The 23,241-nt window shown below is 44.9% G+C and overlaps 1 protein-coding gene across 1 annotated transcript in view; it reads left to right on the top strand.

Annotated features, from left to right (window-relative positions):
- RBPMS (RNA binding protein, mRNA processing factor) overlaps window positions 1-23,241 on the top strand; it is a 74,849-nt gene that overhangs the window by 16,744 nt on the left and 34,864 nt on the right. The window contains exons 2-4 of the mRNA XM_083420674.1: window positions 18,534-18,611; window positions 19,391-19,429; window positions 19,977-20,039. Coding sequence (XP_083276800.1) covers window positions 18,534-18,611; window positions 19,391-19,429; window positions 19,977-20,039 — 180 coding nt within the window. The remainder of the gene's footprint in view (window positions 1-18,533; window positions 18,612-19,390; window positions 19,430-19,976; window positions 20,040-23,241) is intronic.

Here is a 23,241-nt window from a genome sequence, read left to right as displayed (position 1 = left end):
AACCCAAAGCCTCTAGTGTACTGTGGCACAGAAGCAGGAACACATTAAGAGAGCCCCTCTTTCAAAATGGCGCCAGGCTTCTTTCTTCTGCAGGAACACGGTGTCACTGCCATGGGTTGGAGGGGAGTGGTAGCTGCCCCCCCCCCACAAACTATTTGCCCCCTTTCCCATATAAAACTGCCCTGCTGGGCTGTAGATACAAAAAAGGATCATGTTTCCTTCTATGGATAAGGAAGCAAGAGCCCAAATTAGTGGCACCTTGCAGTCACCCTTTTAACCTACTAATAAAAAATTAAGAAAACTCTGTTGAGCATGTGTATGAGGAAGAGTTCTGTTTATGGGTGGGCCCTGAGTTATTTTTTTAATAAAAAGCATTCAGTGAATTGCGATCTCTCTCTCACACACACACACAATGGGTCTGAATATTTTAAGTTTAGTAGTTTTGTTAGGGAACGTTGAGTAAGCGAGGCCTCTTAACCATATCTTCCACCTTGTGTTGCAAGTCTTCTAAAAGTGATGAACTCGCAAATCCTTGACAAGAATGTGTACAGCAAACTGAGAACAGGTATTCTCTTGGGTTTCTGAAAACTGCAGAGTAGCTAGGGAGAAGGGAGTTTTCGTTGGGTCAATCAGGTGTCAAATGTTTGCCAAGGACACTAGTGTATTTGCTTATTTTTGACTTGGAATGTGCTGAGGAAAGCTCTGATAGCAAGGAGACTGGGTGCTTGCAGCCGCAGAACCCTCCAGAAGCCTGAGGTGTAAATCTGACCATGTTCCAATGCAACTATGATTAATGCTTGCACATTCATCGTGTGGTGATAGCAATATCAGGTGATAAGTTTCATGTGTAAATCAGCTATTGCAGAACTTTTGTATTGCCTCAGACCAGAATGCTCTTCTGTGGAGTCAGTTCACACATAGGACTAATCAGTGAGGGAACTTGTATGTTTTATTTTGGATTGTTTTATTTGACGTTTTAATGTGTTGCGAACCACTCTGAGGCTTTTTCTTTAACAAATAATAATAAAAATAAAAATGGTGCCTAGACATTCCGTTGTGGAGACTGTAAGCTAGGCTTAAGGTACCATTAGGTTATTACCTTATATACAGTGGTACTTCGGGTTAAGAACTTAATTCGTTCCGAAGGTCCGTTCTTAACCTGAAACTGTTCTTAACCTGAAGACCACTTTAGCTAATGGAGCTTCCTGCTGCCGCTGCACCGCTGCTGCACGATTTATGTTCTCATCCTGAAGCAAAGTTCTTAACCTGAGGTAATATTTCTGGGTTAGCAGAGTCTGTAACCTGAAGCGTATGTAACCTGAAGCGTATGTAACCCGAGGTACCACTGTATCTGAGTTTCTAACACCTGCCAAAGGGACCTCAGCTTCTGGGAACTGGCTCCAATGATTCACGTTGATCTAGCACCCTTGAGAAAATGGTATTTCCCGGCAGTTCTTTGTAGCCTAGTGAACTGGTGACCAGAAGCAGAGGAAGGAGAAGAGAGAGAAAGCGATTGACCCTTTCTTCCTCCTTTATGCCCATGCTAGTGGAACACCAACCAGGTCAATGGAGGGGATTGAGGGGTGGTTGTGAGGTATGGTTTTATGGGCTGCCTGGGTGAGAGAAGGCTTGGTAGATAACTGTTCTGTTGCTTGGATTAAAATCTGAACCCGGAAAGTACAGTGGTACCTCTGGTTGCGAATGGGATCCGTTCCGGAGCCCCGTTCACAACTTGAGCAGAACGCAACCAGCGTCTGAGTGTGTGCAGGTCGCGATTCACCACTTCTGCTGATGCACGTGACGTCATTCTGAGCGTCTGTGCATGCGCAAGCGGCAAAAAATGTTTCAAGGAAAATAGAATAGGCAATAACTGTTTTCTGCTCTCCACGTCTGTGGGTTTCTTGCTAACCTTGAGTCGTATGCATCTGGGACCCAGTTAGTGCTGCCCCATTTTGTTTACAAATGTTCTTGTCTCTAGGGCCATCTGCCTCTGACCCTACATAAGAGTTCCTTTCCATCATGAAAATGTTGCTTCCTTTTCTGTTGAGTGACTGGAATCTGGAGTCCTGTGTTTCTTCTGTCTCCTTCCTGCCGTGACCCCATAGATACTGCATTTCTTGTGAGATGGCAATTGGAGATTTGGGCTCAGGCTGCATTAAAAAAAGAAAAGAGCAGAAAAACCTGACTGTATGCAAACAAAATGGGTGGGATTCAACAGAAGAATTTCCCCTTGTGTGATGGGACCTGTTCTCCACCTGCTCCTTTCCCTGCCCCCCCCCAAAAAAAATTGGATTGGGGATCAGGAGAACCCCTTCTGGCGAGCTGAAATGTTTGTGCTGACATAACACGAGGTTGAATTCTTCCCAGTGTTTTCAAAACAAGATGCCAACTCATTTCAAACTAGAATTCTTTTTTTAAAAAAAATGGAAAGTTCTTTGTTTAGTTTAAAATAAGCTTTGAATTTTGCTGTTCAAGAAGCTATCCATATATATCTTGCACTTTCAACAACCCTTTTACACGAAGGGTGCTCTTTTTAAGAGTTTGAAGCACCTTGTTTTGGAAAAAAAAATGCATATGCACCGTTTTTTTCTTCACTGTTTTCGCATTTGGCGTAATGCCCTCCTGTGACGAGACATCGGTTTATCTGCCTGACATGCGGGAGAGCAAAATAAAGCTAGCACTGAGGCCAAATATACCCTGCAGAGTACCAGATTTTTTGCTCTATAAGACGCACCAGACCACAAGACGCACCTAGTTTTTGGAGGAGGAAAACAAGAAAAAAAATATTCTGAATCTCAGAAGCCAGAACAGCAAGAGGGACTGCTGCGCAGTGAAAGCAGCAATCTCTCTTGCTGTTCTGGCTTCTGGGATAGCTGCGCAGCCTGCATTCGCTCCATAAGACACACACACATTTCCCCTTACTTTTTAGGAGGGAAAAAGTGAGTCTTATAGAGCAAAAAATACGGTTTATGGAGTAGGACGGTGTATGTTTTTTGTGATTGTAAGTTGTTTCTGTTTTTAACATTGTGTTTTAAGTGCTGCGACCTGCCCTGGGATCTTAGGGTGAAGGATGGCAAATTATTATTATTATTATTATTATTATTATTAATGTATTTGCATTATCAGTGCACATATGCGCATCCTACATATGGAGTCACACATGTGTCCCACTTTCCAAACACAATGTGATCCCAGGAAACTGTTCATTAAGCAAACATTTGCATAACGAGTTGATGATCTCCATTATTTCCTATGGGAACATTGCTATTCCGCGATCTCTTAACCTCCCTCCATGGTTTCTTCCTAAAATGGATGCAGCATCTCTTTGGAAAAAGCAGAAGCATAGGTAATAGACTTGTGGCGCTTTGGTCCATGTTCTCTCTCCTGCTGAATCCCTGCAAAGGTCTGCACCAGTGTGGGAAAGGAGAAACTGGCTTCCAGGCTAGAGGCTGTGGTTTTTGGGTTTACAGTGGTGCCTCGGGTTAAGTACTTAATTCGTTCCAGAGGTCCGTACTTAACCTGAAACTGTTCTTAACCTGAAGCACCACTTTAGCTAATGGGGCCTCCTGCTGCCGCCGTGCCGCCGGAGCACAATTTCTGTTCTCATCCTGAAGCAAAGTTCTTAATCTGAAGCACTATTTCTAGGTTAGCAGAGTCTGTAACCTGAAGCGTATGTAACCTGAAGCATATGTAACCCAAGGTACCAATGTACTTCTGGTTTACTAGAATCTGAGTTGGAGAAAAAGTTATCCTTAAAACGCTTGTTTATCTCTTTATTATCTTCTAAAATGCTTATTGGTTCACGATCACTGTGCTGTATTACCTCTTTTTAATATATAGAACAACACTTCTTGGCCACCGTTCATCTGTTCATGGCTAGCAAGAGCTCCTTGCACGTCTCTGATTCCCATTGTTGTGTTTCTGTATCTTGAAGGCTTCAGAAAATACAGACAGGCTCGCTTCAGCCTGTGGCTCCGCCAGAATAAGCATTGAGACCTTTATTAAACGAGGAGTTATATAGTTCATTCGTATTCCCTTTTGTGCAATACTCCTGATCTCAGGAACTAAAAATAGAACTTTTCTTTCAATATAGAAGCCAAATAAGAAGATCCTTGGGGGAAGAAAAAAGTAGAATGCCCTCGCCCATCTCATGCCCCAGCTCACCATTGACTTGACGAAAAGAGCAATAATGTTTTATGGTTTGAAAGTTGGCTGACCTGAGATTGAACTTTTAAGAAAACAAGAATAATTGCTAAGGAGATGACAGTTTTCTTTGAGGCTTGTTTTCAGCTCACTTCTCAGAGCACTTACGTTCGGTACCTGTGATCTCACGGTCAAACGTGCTCCTCTATCTCTCTCCCCATTATTAATTGTTATTATTTAAATGTGGTTATTGAGTTTCATAATAAAGTATACATTTGTAGGGCTTTTCGCCTTGACACTTGGAAATTTTAATCGAAAACCATGACAGTGTTTTGCAGTTTGGAAATAGGGTACAGATGTTCTAGAGCCGAGCTGCGTGGTCAGCAGAATCGTGTGGTTCATCGCTTCAGACTGCAGGCAGCACACAGTTTATATGTCTGAACGACTTCTGCCTCTAAACACATCTTCCTGCTCACGGGGAACTAGTATGTCAGGCAGAAGGCTCAGCTTAAGAGCCCTCCTGTTATATTCACTCTATATTTATCCAGCACCCCTCACCCAGAGGCTTCTCAGAGCAGCAATAGATATTTCAGAATATACTGGGCGGAGCTATTGCTACAAGGTCTCTGAGCCCCGTTTCATCACTGGACCCTTCCGCTGGGCTTCCATTAAGGTAAAGGTAAAGGGTCCCCTGACCATTAGGTCCAGTCGTGACCGACTCTGGGGTTGCGGTGCTCATCTTGCTTTATTGGCCAAGGGAGCCAGTGTACAGGTTCCGAGTCATGTGGCCAGCATGGCTAAGCCACTTCTGGCAAACCAGAGCAGTGCATGGAAATGCCGTTTGCCTTCCCGCCGGAATGGTACCTATTTATCTACTTGCACTTTGACGTGCTTTCGAACTGCTAGGTGGGCAGGAGCAGGGACTGAGCAACGGGAGCTCACCCCGTCGCGGGTATTCGAACCGCCGACCTTCTGATCAGCAAGTCCTAGGCTCTGTGGTTTAACCCACAGCACCACCCGCGTCCCTATCATCTAGTCCTAGCTTACACCAATTTCTTCTTACAGACTTGCCACTAGGACTCTGACTCAAATACCTGTGTTTCTTGTTGCCTTCTTATGTGCTCAGAGTGTGAAGGCTCCATCTGCATCCTTTTTCACCTCTGACCTTTCTTTGGACACTGTTTTCTCAGGCTGTAGCCTCTTACCTCTGTTCCCTTGAACTCCTCACTCTGAGCATGGGGTGGAATGCATATTGATGATTCCCCTCCTGCTACTCATTCCTCTTTCTGATTCCTCCTCAAGCCCTTGCCTCAGCGGTTCTGTTTTATCTCTGCACCCTGTGAGGAGAGGCGTGACTTCCACCCTGACCTGATTTATTTCTCTCATGGCTTCCTGCAAAGACTTAACACATTCACAGCAGCAGCAGAGCTGCTTCCTCCTAACACCTTCCTGCGAACAGTCTAGGGGCCAAACTGCATATGACATTAAATGGGTCAGTTGTGTGACTCTATTTTAAACACTATAAATAGCAGCCACTGGAGGGCCTAACCAAGACCATGTGTGTAGGGGAGAAACCTGTCAGGAAGTTCCCAATCATCCCAGTGGCACTTTTCCTTTCAGGGCTAATAGCAACTTGGGTGTGTATTTGATATTTCCCCCCTCCCATGGCACTACGGCCTGGGAATAAAGACTTAATCCCACTCTCGTCACACACTCGGTTCCGATCAGGCTCTCCATAGTCTGCTCATGGTTTTTAAAAGATTTGTCAGGCAATTGCAACTGATGTAGTTTAGCCGCAGGTCTCTCTGTGCAGAGTTCTTATAATATAAAGGAGAGCATGTCTAAAGAGGTGCAGTGGGACGCGGGTGGCGCTGTGGGTTAAACCACAGAGCCTAGGACTTGCCGATCAGAAGGTTGGCAGTTCGAATCCCCGCGACGGGGTGAGCTCCCGTTGCTCTGTCCCTGCTCCTGCCAACCTAGCAGTTCAAAAGCACGTCAAAGTGCAAGTAGATAAATAGGTACCACTCTGGCGGGAAGGTAAACGGCGTTTCCGTGCACTGCTCTGGCTTGCCAGAAGCGGCTTAATCATGCTGGCCACATGACCCGGAAGCTGTACGCCGGCTCCCTCGGCCAATAAAGCGAGATGAGCGCCGCAACCCCAGAGTCGGTCACGACTGGACCTAATGGTCAGGGGTCCCTTTCCCTTTACCTAAAGGGGTGCAGGGAAGAGCTGCAAGAAAAGAGAACACAGTTGTAAAAAGAGGACATGTTATAGTAGTCCAGTATGGATTTTTCCAGAGCATAAATAATGCTGGGGAGGTCAGGAGTAGCCGGGTCCTCCAGGTGTTCCTGGATCTGCAACAGCGTGATCAATGGCCAAAGGTGGTGGATATTGTAGTCCAGCACTCATCTGGAGGGCACCTCACTTGGTGGAAGGATGTTTGTGCCACTGATGCCCATTTGGTATCCCTTTCAGATGGGACGCGGGTGGCGCTGTGGGTTAAAGCCTCAGTGCCTAGGGCTTGCCGATCGAAAGGTCGGTGGTTTGAATCCCCGCAGCAGGGTGCGCTCCCGCTGTTCAGTCCCAGCGCCTGCCAACCTAGCAGTTCGAAAGCACCCCTGGGTGCAAGTAGATAAATAGGGACCGCTTACTAGCGGGAAGGTAAACGGCGTTTCCGTGTGCGGCTCTGGCTCGCCAGAGAAGCGATGTCACGCTGGCCACGTGACCCGGAAGTGTCTCCGGACAGCGCTGGCCCTTGGCCTCTTAAGTGAGATGGGCGCACAACCCTAGAGTCTGTCAAGACTGGCCCGTACGGGCAGGGGTACCTTTACCTTTACCTTTTAAGCCCTTTCAGAACAGGTTGAACACCACCATTCCAGTCCACTAAATCATCTCCCAGCACTTTATCTGCCTTGTCTGGATTTGCTTTTGCATTCCATTCCTTATTGGGTCCATTTCTGATTCAGATTCGCCGCATTCACAGCCTCACTTGGCTCAATGGACACTTTTCTTTCTTACATCTACATGTCACCCTTTCGTCCAAGGTGCTCAAGGTGGTGTATATTCCTCTTCTCTTCTGCCTTTTGTTCCTGCAGGAGATAACTAGAACATGTACCACTCTGGTGAGACAGGGCACAGGCAGGTAAGGTCTCAGCCGATGAACCAGATGGAGCTGGTCGACAGCCACCCTGGACAGAGAGTTGACCTGTGCCTCCACGGACAGCTGTGAGTCCAAAATGACTCCAAGGCTGTGCAGCTGGTCCTTTAGGGCGGGCATCCCCAACCTACGGCCCTCCAGATGTTTTGGCCTACAACTCCCATGATCCCTAGCTAACAGGACCAGTGGTCAGGGATTATGGGAATTGTAGTCCAAAACATCTGGATGGCTGAAGGTTGGGGATGCCTGCTTTAGGGTCACAGTGTTGCACATTTGTATGATAGTCCTGGCTCACATTATAGGGTTGTTGTAAGTTGTCTACTCTGGCCCATCCCACCCAAACACATTCTGTAGAGCTTTAAATGGGCAGAGTGAGACCTCTGGCTTAACCTCCACTCCCTTTCTTCTGCAGATGTTTTTGTCTGTGTTTCAAGCACCTGGTCAGAGCAACCATTGGAGTTGCTGTGTTCCTGAGGTACCCAACACAGTGCCCTTGGGGTTTTGTTGGAACGCAGCTCCCATCAGCCCCTGCCTTCATGGCTGGTGGTCAAGAATGAAGTTTTAGTCTACAAATATATGTCAGTTGCCCCTGCCATATGGCTTGAGCATGTTTGCAGAGGGGCAAGCAGTCTCTTAAAAATGGCTTGTCAATAGTCACTTGTTCAGTTTATCTGTGATGTGAGTGTTAGCACATTTCCTGCAGGCAATTGGGAAAAGATATGTATGCATAGGCAGCCAGGCTACGAAATATTTTTGTGGTCTTTTCTTTATAAGACAGTCCTGCAAGCATTCATTAAACGGAAGGGAGGGTTAATGTTTTGCTTGCACACTGATTTCAGGTGTGCCAAACTGTGTCTAGTATGCCGAGTCTATAGTAGGCTTTTCCCTCTATTTTTATATGGAAAGTTGGCTGCTTTTCAGTTTGGGAAGTTCGCAACGCAAAGCTTTCTGTCAAATACTGTGCAGAGGCCATTAAGGGAATTGTTTGCAAACAAAACTTTTCATGTCCATAGAGCACCAGTGGAAATAGAAGCCACATCTAAATATTGCAAATAAACAGAGGCCCCAGGCATTGCATGTCACAGTGTCGGATATCTGATGTGGATTTGGAATGCAGGTTAAAATGACTTGGCCCTGTGCTCATAACCCTTGGAAACTCAACATCTCAGATTAGTGCTGATATACAGATGCTCTGGCATCGGCTCCTTTCTCCATTTATGGGGATTTTGACATCTTGTCCTAAAGTTCTGGTCCCTGGCCAAAGAAATTATAAGAGATTACATGGCTCCAGCTTCTCTTAGTCCCAGGAATCTCTATGCTAGGGGTTTGTTTCCACTGTCCCCTGGTGAACTTTAATGGAGATCTCTGCAACCAGCTCATTCCGGCAGTGTGCGGTACAGATTCTGCCATGTGCTAGTGCAAGTTTTCTTGTGCCCTTTTCCCTTTTTTGCTCATCAGTTTATTGTTCTAGCCAAAGGCCATGACAAACTTAGTACCCTCTTGCTTGTGTGAACAAAGATTTCAGAAAGCAATCTCTTGAGTTTAGACTACCTGGAGGTGCCATGGGATCTGCAGACACTAGATTGGTGACCCTACCTTACTGCATGACATATATGGCTGCCTCAGTTACATATCTCTGACTTAAGGGTGAAAATGTCTGTTGGTGATGAGAGAGCCCATTTACTAGTACAGTGGTACCTTGGCTGTCAAACTTAATCCGTTCCAGGAGTCTGTTCAACTCGTGGAACCGTTCGAAAACCAAGGTGAGGCTTCCGATAGGCTGCAGGAGCTTTCTGTACTCAATGGGAAGCTGCGTCGGACATTCGGCTTCTGAAAAATGTTCGCAAACCGGAACACTTACTTCTGGGGTTGTGGCATTCAGGAGCCGATTATTCAGGAGCCAACCAATTGTTCGTTCGACAACCAAGGTACCACTGTACTGGGGCTTGTGCATGTGGAAAGTTATCATATACAGTGTTACCCCGCAAGACGAATGCCTCGCAAGACGGAAAACCTACTAGACGAAAGGGTTTTCTGTTTTTCGATGCGCTTCGCAGGACGAATTTCCCTATGGGCTTGCTTCGCAAGACGAAAATGTCTTGCGAGTCTTGAGATTTTTTTTCGCTCCCCACCCCCTTTTTCTAAGCTGCTAAACCGCTAATAGCCTTTTAGCAGCTAATCCGCTAATCCCTTAAGCCTTTAATAGCCGCTAATAGCCGCTAATAGCTGCTAAACCGCTAATAGTGCTAATCCGCTAAGCCGCTAATAGGGTTGCTTCGCAAGACGAAAAAACCGCTAGACGAAGAGACTCGCAGAATGAATTAATTTCATCTTGCGAGGCACCACTGTAATTGGAACTAGCTACTTGCTGGCTTTCATTTGGCTCTTGTGTGGACTTCAGCAGAACACAACCTCTTAAGATGTTTGACTCCATTGCGATAAGGGTATATCAGATACCTTTGAAGAGTACCAAACTAAGAGGAAGCCATTGAGCCTTTTGCTCATGTAGGGTTATTTAGACTTGCTGACAGCTGTTAATTATTGACAATGGTTTAGAGATTAGCTGCCTTGTTTTGAATTGGAGTAAATCATTGAACTGAAGAGAATCTCTTAATAAACCTCCAAAACCAATGTTATTTACTAACATTAACTTACTCTGCCAAGTTGTATGTGTTCTTCGTTTTAATTTTATTATTCGGTATAATACATTACATTTGGTGGAGTCAAAAAGTTGAATAAGTGGAATATGAGGCCGCTTGATGCTGTAGTGAACAAGATCCTAAGCAACATCTGAACTCATACTTTATACAAAATAGGCCAGACAAAAGGCAAATTCTTGGTTTCTCAGTGAAAATCTGTTGGAAAACAAGAACTCTCGTCTTTTTATTTAAAAATAATAATAACAAAAAAGTCATTGCAAACAGCCAAAGGCATTTGAAGTCTTTGTTTCTGTCTCTGTTGTACTTCTGGCAGATGTCTAAGGACAAGGGAACATTATACTTTGCTTTCTAGAAAATAACACATGTCTGGAAAAGCTAGATTTAGGGGGCAGCTTTGCCCTTGGCCAGAATACCTCATTAATACCAGAAAGAATAATAAGAGATGAGGGAGGGTAGAGGGTGAAGAACAAAAAAATGCACTTGTAGGGAAAAAATGTATTATTTTTAGAAGGCTTTGAAATTCCTTGTGTGCTCCTTCACAAAATTGAGGAATCCTGATAGGCTCAAGCACTGGAACGTTGCTGTGTTTAACACTCAGGAATGAGTTGGGGAAAGAGGGGGAACAGTTCATGTGGTGGGTCTCAGTTGCTGGACTGCCTCTGGCTGCAGTTTGAAATGTGTGTTTTTGGGATAGCAAAGATAGGCTAATTCAAGTGAGGGACACTTTAGGATGTAGAAGGAGACTTCTCAACTATGTGTCTTGATTCAGTCTGTAGTGTGGGAGAAATGGATTTTGCAGAACCATACCTGTGGCTGGGCGATATCTGGTTTTCAACATCATGATATATCGCCAGCTAAACATTACGGTATACGGCTATATAAAGGTGGAGCTATATAGAGGCATTGGCTGGCTTCATGGTTTTTACCGCATTGTGATTTTTGAATAGCACACCCCTAGGCATCATGATTCACAGTATATTGCCAGGTCAGAAATTATGAAACTGATAGATATCATGATATGGACTTTGAACTGGTTTTGGATGATATATCACATAGCCCTATCTGTGATGTGCTCCTTCACACGATGGGTAATTAACTTACGGACATGAGAACCACAGTCTGAGATGGGCTTAAAAAGTTAAAGGTAAAGGTACCCCTGGGGTTGCGTGCACATCTCACTCTATAGGCTGAGGGAGCTGGCGTTTGTCCGCAGACAGCTTCTGGGTCATGTGGCCAGCATGACTAAGCCGTTTCTGGCGAACCAGAGCAGCACATGGAAACGGCATTTACCTTCCCGCCGGAGTGGTACCTATTTATCTACTTGCACTTTGATGTGCTTTCAAACTGCTAGGTGGGCAGGAGCAGGGACTGAGCAACGGGAGCTCACCCCATCGCAGGGATTCGAACCGTCGGCCTTCTGATCGGCAAGCCCTAGGCTCTGTGGTTTAGACCACAGCGCCACCAGTGTCCCTTGAGATGGGCTTAGTGGTGGGTAATTTTAAGGCAAATTCATGGAGGAAAGGTCTGTCAATGAAAATTATCCTTCACGATAACTAATGGAGCCTCAGTGTAGGGAGACGGCATAGTCCTGAAGACCAGGTTCTGGGAGCCAATAATGGAGGGCCCTAATTTGAAACTTTGTGAAAGCACGTGGGTGGCTGTTGTTCGCGATGGAATGTCCAATGACATGGTTCCTTGACTTGAGCCAGCAGGGCTGGATCCTTACTGCATATAAGAATGCTTACACAAGTATAGCTGCGTGGGAGTGTATCCCTACCCCCTTGACTAAAAGGCTATTAATTGCTGATCTCATCTCTCTTTGGTGTTCTTCCATTGAACACGCCGCTAGACTTTTGCTTCTAAAGAGCAATAGAGCTTGAATTTCACCTTTGCACTGTATAATTTATTTACAGAGAAGAGAACTTGGGTCACTTACTATTTGGACCATGATTACATCAAGCCAGAAGAGACCCTTTGTTGCTCAGTTTTAAGTGCTCTGTATATTCGCTGACTGAAACTGTAGGCTCAAGTTAAATGTAAATACCCTGCTTAAGTAGCACAGAAAAGAGAGAAGACAAAGGCACCCAAATGAAAACAAAAGTCCTCACCTTCTGTCAGGAGCCTCCCCTCTTTTGAGCAAACCTGTTTTGGTCTGTTGTTTGCATATTACCCTGATGAAGGAATTGCATAAGGCAGGAGATGGGGGACTGTCTTTTCTTGCTGATGATCAAACAAGGTGTTAAAGGGGGGGAGGACTGAATGTACAAATACTTACCAAACCTATCTTCACAGAGGTAAAAGTGGAAACAGTATTGTTATAGATTGGGGGGACCCCCCTAAATCATATAAATTAGGCATGATTTTTGATTATTTGGGATGTGAAGGGAGAAATAAAAGCTGCAGAAGAATTCCTGAGCTAGCCAAAAAGACCTGGCCAAGCTCGGGCCATTAAGAAACAATACAGGGCCATTGGCATTGCAAGAGAACTGTCCTCCCCCTTTGCCTTGAGGTTGAGGTTTGGGAAGGTTGCCAGGGTAACTGGATGTGAGGTGACAGGAAAAGAGAAGGTTTTTTTAGCAAGGTGTTCTGGGAAGAAGAAGTGGGGAAAAGAAGGACTGAGATCCATCTTTGGCAGGCTGGCTGAAGGCTGACTGGGAGAGATGCCTTGGACTCTGTGGCTGCAGCGCTGAGGGGCACCATCCCCTCTTGGAATGCTGTAAGATCTGGACTCCCTTCATGCAGACTTAAGGTGTAAATAGGCGAACAAACCTTATTTCTTAAAGCTACAACAGTCTCTGCCATGTCTCAATTCTGCAAAGGAACACAGACCCTGGGTGAGTGCCTGGAACCCCCTGGACACTTGCTACCACTCGTCGGAGAGAGGGGGAGGCACCCAACATTTGTAACAGTATACACACCACAAGCAGCATTCGCTCTATCGAACTGCCTTCAGACGTCTGGGATGACAAAATCCTTTGCCTCTAGCCATCAAAGTGCCTTTCTGTGAGGTCTCTTTTATGTCCTAGTGAATCCTCAATGATTATCTTTATAGTTGGCAAAAGGCAGAGTCTCAGGACAGCTGGTGATGTCTGTTTGGAGAGGTATGTGTATGTTGGAGAGAGAGAGGGATGTTGGGGTCAAAGTCTATATTATCCTGGTCAGAGGGACAAGGGTGGTGCTGTGGTCTAAACCACTGAGCCTCTTGGGCTTGCCGATTGGAAGGTTGGCGGTTCGAATCAGCGCGATGGGATGAGCTCCCTTTGCTCGGTCCCAGTTTCTGCCAACCTAGCAGTTCGAAAGCATACCAGTGCAAGTAGATAAGTAGGAGCCGCTGTGGCAGGTGTCTCATTGCACCAGAAGCGGTTTAGTTATGCTGGCCACATGACCTGGAAAGCTGTCTGTGGACAAACGCCAGCTCCCTTGGCCTGAAAGCCAAGATGAGCAACACACCCCATAGTCACCTTTGACTGGACTTAACTGTCCAGGGGTCCTTTACTTTTATGTTATCCTGGTCAGTAAACTTTCTCTGGCCAACTTTTGATTGGTTGGGGTAGACGGTAGAGTCTCTTTCTGTCCCGGAACATATTAGAAAAAGAGTAGCTGTTAACCTCTCCTCCTCTTCCTACTATGAGATGTGAAAAAAATAGAGTGGAAGGCTATGGAGTGGGCACTCATTTCATATTTGCTGAATCAAAAGCAACACATTGCTTTGGGGCAAACTGGTACTGATTTCCTCACGAAGCTGAAGCAAATACATATCTCTTAATGGGAAACAGTACCAGCCAGGCCGAAACATTCTGCCTAATGTGCCGATCAGTGCCTTCCTAATCCTTCAGGACCTCTGGCACGCTTCAGAAAATTAATGTTTGGTTTGGTGAAGCATAGGGGTGGACAAACAACAGTTGGGCACTTTTATCTTACATAGTCAGATATGAGCAGCTCTTTATGAGTCTGGAATAAACTTGCATTTCTAACTTAAGGGCGATCATACAGTAGATTCCAAACACTGGTTGCAACCCGTGGAAATTATAACACCAGGAAACAGGCTGGGAGTACTTTTTGATGACAGAGCCCTAAACAGAGGACTAGTTTGACAGCCGGTTTTTTTCTTAAACAACAGCAGGTCCTTTGTGCAAGTGATAGGGTAGAAACACTACAAAACACTGTGACTTGGCATAGGAAGCTTTCATTATTTATCTATAAAAACGTATGAGAGCCTTGCAAAGAAAAGTAGAACTCAAGGTGATTTGCAGCCAGTGCTATTTTTCTAGGAGGTGCTGGAGCTCACCACGAGCCAGTGTGGTGTAGTGGTTAAGAGCGATGGGCTCGTAATCTGGTGAACCGGGTTTGATTCCCCGCTCCTCCACATGCAGCTGCTGGGTGACCTTGGACTAGTCACACTTCTCTGAAGTCTCTCAGCCCCACTCACCTCACAGAGTGTTTGTTGTGGGGGAGGAAGGGAAAGGAGATTGTTAGCCACTTTGAGACTCCTTAGGGTAGTGATAAAGCGGGATATCAAATCCAAACTCTTCTTCTCCTTCTCCCTTGTTCTCTTAGAATGGCACCAACCTGAGAGGTGCCGGAGCTAAGCTCTGGTGAGGTCCCGCTGAAAAAAAGCCCAGTGTGTAGCCAAAAAAGGAACATCGTATTAAATTCTAGTTTAAAATGCTTTCTTGATATTTCCAAAGCCAGAAGAAATGTAGTAACTCCAATGCAAGTAAGTCCAAAAGAACTTAACAAGGTTAGATGAGGTAGGGAGAGAGACAAAGAAATGAAAATGCAGGACCTCAGGGGTGTATGGGAATCTGTTCATTAGGGCCAGACATGAATGAAGAGATTATGGCTCAGCTGTGCCTGAAAAACGTATTTTGAAAGGAGCAGCTTATGCATTAACAAGCTTATGGACCTGAAGTTACTTATAGAATCATAGAATCATAGAGTTGGAAGAGACCACAAGGGTCATCGAGTCCAACCCCCTGCCAAGCAGGAAACACCATCAGAGCACTCCTGACATATGGTTGTCAAGCCTCTGCTTAAAGACCTCCAAAGAAGGAGACTCCACCACACTCCTTGGCAGCAAATTCCACTGTCGAACAGCTCTTACTGTCAGGAAGTTCTTCCTAATGTTTAGGTGGAATCTTCTTTCTTGTAGTTTGTATCCATTGCTCCGTGTCCGCTTCTCTGGAGCAGCAGAAAACAACCTTTCTCCCTCCTCTATGTGACATCCTTTTATATATTTGAACATGGCTATCATATCACCCCTTAACCTCCTCTTCTCCAGGCTAAACATGCCCAGCTCCCTTAGCCGATCCTCATAAGGCATTGTTTCCAGGCCTTTGACCATTTTGGTTGCCCTCCTCTGTACACGTTCTAGTTTGTCAGTGTCCTTCTTGAACTGTGGTGCCCAGAACTGGACACAGTACTCCAGGTGAGGTCTGACCAGAGCAGAATACAGTGGCACTATAACTTCCCTTGATCTAGATGCTATACTCCTATTGATGCAGCCCAGAATTGCATTGGCTTTTTTAGCTGCCGCGTCACACTGTTGGCTCATGTTAAGTTTGTGGTCAACCAAGACTCCTAGATCCTTTTCACATGTACTGCTCTCAAGCCAGGTGTCACCCATCTTGTATTTGTGCCTCTCATTTTTTTTGCCCAAGTGCAATACCTTACATTTCTCCCTGTTAAAATTCATCTTGTTTGTTTTGGCCCAGTTCTCTAATCTGTCAAGGTCGTTTTGAAGTGTGATCCTGTCTTCTGGGGTGTTAGCCACCCCTCCCAGTTTGGTGTCATCTGCAAATTTGATCAGGATGCCCTTGAGTCCATCATCCAAGTCGTTGATAAAGATGTTGAATAAGACCGGGCCCAAGACAGAACCCTGTGGCACCCCACTAGTCACTCTTCTCCAGGATGAAGAGGAACCATTGATGAGCACCCTTTGGGTCCGGTCAGTCAGCCAGTTAGATGTTTGAAGCCTGATAGAATAGGTAGATTTTCACCAGGCCTCTGAGCGCTAAGAAGGATAACCTGGCAAGCCTCCCTGGAGAGGACATGAAGCAGTTCTTGGCACCACAAATAAGAGTCCTGTCTCAGGAGCCCATAAACTGACATCATAAAGAGCTGTATGCAGAACAGGGTCTCCCAGATGTGCTTTGGCTAAAGGGAGGTTTCTGTGGGAGATGTTCTCAAAGATACTCTTGAGCTAAGGCCGTTTCTGAAACAGAGTACATGATTGCAGCATACATTTTCTTCTAGCAAAGCATTATGAAGTAACTTTGCATGCGGATATAGACATTGGTAGTTTACCATTTACTATGGGTATAAATTTTCCGGATTTGCAGACATCTGCGTTACTTCATATGCATCTACAAGGAAGCCAACACTTGGCGATAGTTTTTAAGTCATCTGCCTAAAGCTGGGTGGGGGGTTAATGCTGCTTTAATGGGTAAACATTTATTTATTTCTGGCTAAATAATTGTTGAGAGAAGCTTGAAGTCATGACTTCAGCAAAATATGGCTGTGATCCACCAGCACTCTCTTTCCAGTGCAGAAGAAACAGCTTTAGTATCAGTGTTGGGCTTTTTTTTTTTAATGTTGCAGGATGTGCAGGAGTTATTATTTGAAATTAACAAACAGGGCTGGGGAAATGAAACATTGCCACCTGATTACTTTGAAGCCATTTTCATGTTTGTGTTTATAAGGAAGGCTTCAATTGGGAGCCGATTGAAACTACAGTGGTGCCTCGCAAGACGAAAAGAATCCGTTCCGTGAGTCTCTTCGTCTAGCGGTTTTTTCGTCTTGCGAAGCAAGCCCATTAGCGGATTAGCGCGATTAGCGGTTTAGCGGCTATTAAAGGCTTAAGGGATTAGCGGATTAGCTGCTAAAAGGCTATTAGCAGCTTAGTGCCTTAGAAAAAGGGGGTGGGGAGCGAAAAAAAACCCCAGGAATCGCAAGACATTTTCGTCTTGCGAAGCAAGCCCATAGCAAATTCGTCCTGCGAAGCACCTCCAAAACGGAAAACCCTTTCGTGTAGCGGGTTTTCCGTCTTGCGAGGCATTCGTCTTGCGGGGCACCACTGTAAATCCTTCAAAGACAGAGGTCCTATGGCTAGGTCGGGATGGCATGGGGATGAAGGACCAATTCCCTTCTCTTGCGGGGGCCCAATTAGTGCCATTGCCTTCCGTTAAGAGTTTGGGTGTAATCTTTGACGCCTCCCTTTCCATGGAGGCGCAAGTTACAGCAACAGCCAAGGCGACATTTTTCCACCTTCGCCGCATCAAGCAGTTGGTCCCTTACCTTTCCCGCCCCGACCTGGCCACAGTGATCCATGCGACGGTCACCTCCAGGCTTGACTACTGTAATTCGCTCTACACGGGGCTGCCCTTGAAGCTGTCCCAGAAACTCCAGCTGGTGCAGAATGCTGCAGCGAGGCTCCTCACGGGGTCTCTGCCATGGGAGCATATTCACCCAGTGCTTTTCAAGCTGCACTGGCTCCCGGTGGAGTACAGGGTCGGATTTAAGGTGCTGCTTTTGACCTTTAAAGCCCTTCACAACCTAGGACCCTCGTACCTACAGGACCACCTCTCCCGGTATGCCCCACGGAGAGTCTCAAGGTCCATAAATAACAACACCCTAGTGGTCCCAGGCCCTAAGGAAGTTAGATTAGCTTCAACCAGAGCCAGGGCCTTTTCAACTCTGGCTCCGGCCTGGTGGAACGCTCTGCCTCATGAGACCAGGGCCCTGCAGGATCTGATTTCTTTCCACAGGGCTTGTAAGACAGAGTTGTTCCGCCTGGCCTTTGGCTTGGAGCCAATTTGATTTCCTCCCTCCCTCTCTTTCTTTTTTTCTTTTCCTTCTCCTGCGATGAGGCTACATTTTAATATTTTAATGTTTCATTATTTTAATGTTGTATTTTAATTTTGTTTTTAAGTTGTAATCATTCAACTTGTTTTTATTACTGCTTGTAAGCCGCTCTGAGCTCGGCCTTGGCTGGGGAGGGCAGGGTATAAATAAATATTATTATTATTATTATTATTATTATTATTATTATTATTAGACCTTCCAGGTTACCTGCAGTAAGTAAGAATCCCTTGTGCTCAGAGATGAAAAGCTTTTGTAAATTCCTGTTGATTTCTCATATACAGTGGTACCTCGCAAGACGAATGCCTCGGAAGACGAAAAACTCGCAAGACGAAAGAGTTTTTCGTTTTCTGAGTTGCTTCGCAAGACGAATTTCCCTATGGGCTTGCTTCGCAAGACGAAACGTCTTGCGCCTTTTTTTTAAAACCGCCAATGCATTCCTATGGGAAACCGTCAATACACAGTGGTGCTTCGCAAGACGAAAAAATTCACAAGACGAAAAAACGCGCAGAACGAATTAATTTCGTCTTGCGAGGCACCACTGTACAGCTAACAAGATATGTTTGGGCAGGTAGGCCAGTAATTTTTGTGAACAGACTTTAAAGGTTGAAGAAACTACTATTTGGAACTTCTTCATTTTTTGAAAAAAACGAAGGTTAAGTTGCCTTAATATTCTTGACGTGTGCCCTTTTCGCTTTTGTTTTTGTTAAAGGTACGAACGCTATTTGTCAGCGGCCTGCCTCTGGACATCAAGCCCCGGGAGCTCTATTTGTTGTTCAGACCATTCAAGGTACCCTGCTATTAAACTTGGAACTGAAGTGCCAGTGTCCTTATTTACGTAAATACTTGTGGTTCGTTTACTGTTTGTCATAAATGGTAAATGGGCGCAATAATATGTAATTGCCTCTTCTGGAGTAGCAGACAGAAATTCAGACGGTGCTCCTCAGTATCTGGATTTTGAAAAAGGTTGGGATGCAGTCTATCATGATATCTTATTTCAAATAAAAACTTGGCTACAATGACTTTCCCATGAAGTGAAAGTTGGCCAAGAGCCCATGAGTAGAGTAATTATAAATAGCATACTGGTGTGATCAGGATTTAAAGTTGTGAATGCTAACCTCTAATGATGATAGGGAGCAGGTCTTCCAGGACTTACAGCCAAGATGGTCTCTCAAAAGGGCTTACTTCTAAGTAAGTGTGCAAAGGTTTTCAGGCTTGCTATTTTTGTTTAATTCTTCCCTCTCAAACAAGAACAGTAGGCAACATGTATTTCTAGCAAGAATAAGCACCCTTAAACCATGCTGTTAAGCCCACCTTTAGGAGTTGGGATAGAGAAGGAGAGTTCAGCTCCTACTGTTAATAAGACTTCTGCCTTGGAGCCAAATGAAATACCTTGCATCTTTCCCACAAACCTTCCTCTTAAAGTTTGCTGTTTCTAAGTATAGCCAAATAACAAGTCACTCAGGGAAAAATGTACTGTATCCTGTTTTTATATATTCACATTTATTTATCTAGCATTGATCTTAAATTTTATCTTGGCCAGACTGTAATTTTTATTTCTTCCTGCAGGGTTATGAAGGCTCCCTTATTAAACTCACATCTAAGCAGGTAAGCCTAATACACAGTGAAATCGTTAACGTAAATGTCAGCAGCGTATGGTTAACGTGACAAATTCTAAACCAAGGAGATGGTATGAAATTTTGGCACAAAGTTTCAAGCACCATAAATCTCCTGATTGTATTCAGTCTAGATTCACCTTGGCTGTCTTGTGGGCTATTATTTGGGTTTATGTGGAGTTCAGCAAAGATTTTCAAAAGCATCGTACAGTAACGTTATAGAACTGCCAACAGGTTGAAGATAATAAAGTGTCTGCCTTTTAACCGAAGGAAAACTAAACCTTAATGTGTTCATTTCCTTTTTAACACAAAATAGCCATAAAAAACAGGCAATTATACCTTGTACTTCCAAGGTCACCACTTAAAACTGATAATCACCAATGTTCTGTTTGATTAATCTTTTAATTCAGTGGATTACAGTAGCTGCAGCAGTATGTAACTTTTTTATCACTGAAGTGTGAATATCCCTATCCCTGGGTTCTTTATTCATCCTTCAACAATAATTCCCCACCCCCAACCTTCGATTTTCTCTTTTTCAGCCCGTGGGCTTCGTTAGTTTCGACAGTCGCTCAGAAGCAGAAGCTGCTAAGAATGCTTTGAATGTGAGTATTGGTGCCATATGAAAAGCTTCTGGGTTGTGTTACAGCAGAGCTGCAGTGGCCGCAGAACAGTGTGGTGGAAGGTCTCCTGGCCGTATAGCACTTGAGACTGCAGATGGTGATCCTTAAATGCTCACTCATGTGAAGAACAGAGCATAGGAATTTAAGAGACAGGGGCGACAACGAACAAAACACGAGGCAAAGCTGTGCAGAGTATTGTTACGAAGCAGTTCCCGACATAATAAAATTGCACCACGTTTTAAAACTGCAATCGTCCAAAATTAACAGTGGCCGCAACTATAGTGCAGGCAATCCTTAAACCCAGAGCAAGCTTAACCCAAGACCTCCAAATACTGGGAGGAAACAATGTGATAGAAGCCCATCAAGGATGTGGGCATCTGTACCACGGTTGTTAGAATGTTTGAACTTAGCTGAGATGGCAGAGTTGGCTGTAGCTGGCGAATTGCCTGTAGCTGGAAATAGACAATCCTTGCCATTGATGCCACCTGGGTTTTCAGCAGCACCCTGACTACATATCTGCTCTTCCAGGGAGACTGCTGCTCCACCCAGGACAGGCTGAATGCCTGGTTCCCATAACTGAGAACCACCCACCAACAGGACCAAAGCTGTCTTAGTGCTGAAACCAGGCCTTAACCAGAAAGGTTCAAGAGAATGAGGAAGTGCTGTACATACAGGGGCCACCTCAGTTTTCAGAGGCCTCATTGCGTTGTGTGGAATGAAGCAAGCAGGCTGCAAGTGTGAGCCACAGTTGAGAAGGCATGCAACATCACCTCAGACACTACGTTGCCAAAAACAGGAGGGAGCAGTCTGCCTGAGTGTTTGTGTTTTACTTTCACCTGTGTAGATGGGGAGAAATAGAATATTGCATTAGTTGTTGTTGTTGTTGTTTAGTCGTTTAGTCGTGTCTGACTCTTCGTGACCCCATTGACCAGAGCACGCCAGGCACTCCTGTCTTCCACTGCCTTCCGCAGTTTGGTCAAACTCATGCTGGTAGCTTCGAGAACACTGTCCAACCATCTCATCCTCTGTCGTCCCCTTCTCCTTGTGCCCTCCATCTTTACCAACATCAGGGTCTTTTCTAGGGAGTTTTCTCTTCTCATGAGGTGGCCAAAGTATTGGAGCCTCAGCTTCACGATTGCATTAGTACTTAATAGCTTAATCCCCAGTGAGAGGGATTTTGCAAGAAAGTAAAAAGTTTCCTGCATTTTGTGCTACCATCCTCCATCCATCATAGTAAAGGGGAATTTTCCTATTATTAGTCATGGATTATACAGGGCAGAAAATAGCCCTTCTATGCTAGGGTTGAGGAGCAGGAATATTATGCTATTGTGTGATTTTTCTGAACACCTTAGTCTTCCGTCCGGTGGCATTAGGTGCAGCAGATGTTCCCTTTTGTGTTCTGCCAGTGAGATTGCTCAGATATTGGAGTGCAAACAAAGTTCAGCCAAGTTTAATGTACCTTTAAAATGTGTTGGAAAGACACAGGGTTTTTTTTTAAGTTCTCAGTACAGGAGGATGGAAATTAGTTCAGAAGAGGACTAACATAGCTGAAGAACCCAGTTTGCTATATCTGTAGTGAGGAGTTATCTCTCTTTATAGGAGATTTGACTGGATATCTTACACTCACACCTTAAGTACAGAATCCTAATAAACAATTTTGGGGTTCTCTTTACCAGTCCATATGCAAAATGCTAAAGCATACCTCTAATCCCTGCTGGCAGTGCTTTCCCCCCTAAAAAAATAGGTGCCGGTATTCACCATGAAGTTATCACAGTAAGTGTCACACTTTTTAACAACAACAAAAAAAAGGTGTACCCTTGAGTACCCCCTGAAAAAGAAACACTGCCTGGAGGTATTTTGCCAGAAATTTACAGTCTTTTGACTGAACATGCAGTCCTGTAGAGTAAATTCTTCACCTGAGTAAGCAGGCAGGGATACGTCGATCTTGATTTCAGATGCCTCTGAATTAGTCTGTCTGTCCGCAGGTTTGCATAACTAAAGGTGCGTGTCTCCTTCGTGCATTGAACAGAAACAAATAGCGTGCAAAAGTAACACAAACTTTACAGTCTGCATACGACATGCAAACTAAGTAAACTTCCATGCGTTTCCTTTTATTTTATTGCGTAATTCTACAGGTAACATCAGTTAAACAAATGCAACAAATAAAAATATGACCTATCAGGAAAAAGCTAGCCTAAACAAGCACAAAAATAACAGAGGGCCTGACAAACCTCACCAAGCAGAGTTCCACAATTTAGGTGTGGACACAGAGCAAGTTCCTTTCTCTTGATGCTTTTTTTCTGGGGGTACTCAAGGATACAGAGTGCCAGCACCTTTTTTTCTAGAACACCTCCAAGTTGGTGGCTATCACTGCCTCTCATGAGGGCAAAGGACTAGGACAGGGGTCAACAAACTTTTTCAGCAGGGGCCCGGTCCACAGTCCCTCAGACCTTGTGGGGGGCCAGGCTACATTTTGAAGAAAAAATGAACAAATTCCTATGCCCCACAAATAACCCAGAGATGCATTTTCAATAAAAGGACACATTCTATTCATGTAAAAACACCAGGCAGGCCCCACAAATACCCCAGAGATGCATTTTAAATAAAAGGACACATTCTACTCATGTGAAAACATGCTGATTCCCGGACCGTCCATGGGCCGGATTTAGAAGGTGATTGGGCCGGATCCGGCCCCCGGGCCTTAGTTTGCCTACCCATGGACTAGGAGGATGGGATGCCAATGCTAGTATAAATAAATACATTCAGTAGAAGATGGGGGATGTCTTTGCTACGTGACTGACTTCAGACACATTGATTTTAGTAAATCTTATACATGACTAAGCTTTCTGCGGCTCAGGGTCACTAAATGAGAAGCGCAAATGGCTTTAGGTTTGTGAAACTGCTCCAAGTTATTCTTTTAAACGTTCCTGCGTAGGCTAGCTTGTAGGAATTTTGCCTGATAATGGAGTTGAAACAATGCAGCTCATTGATCTTGTCAACATCAGGTTATGGATGAACGCAGACAGATGTCTAAAATGTAGCTGCCCTGTGCTGGAGGGGGGGGGGGACCCATCCATGCCGGATGTGTCAGATGTGAAGATAATCTCTTGGTGTCGTTGCTGTCAAGTGATGACAACTCATATGTGAGTTTTCTCTACACATTGGCAATCCTTTAAGTTGTACC

This window comes from Podarcis tiliguerta, assembly GCF_965153285.1.
Source record: "Podarcis tiliguerta genome assembly, chromosome: 17".
NCBI classification, from domain to species: Eukaryota; Metazoa; Chordata; class Lepidosauria; order Squamata; family Lacertidae; genus Podarcis; species Podarcis tiliguerta.
Note: the sequence above shows the minus strand (reverse complement) of the source record. Positions and strands in the feature narration are given on the sequence as shown.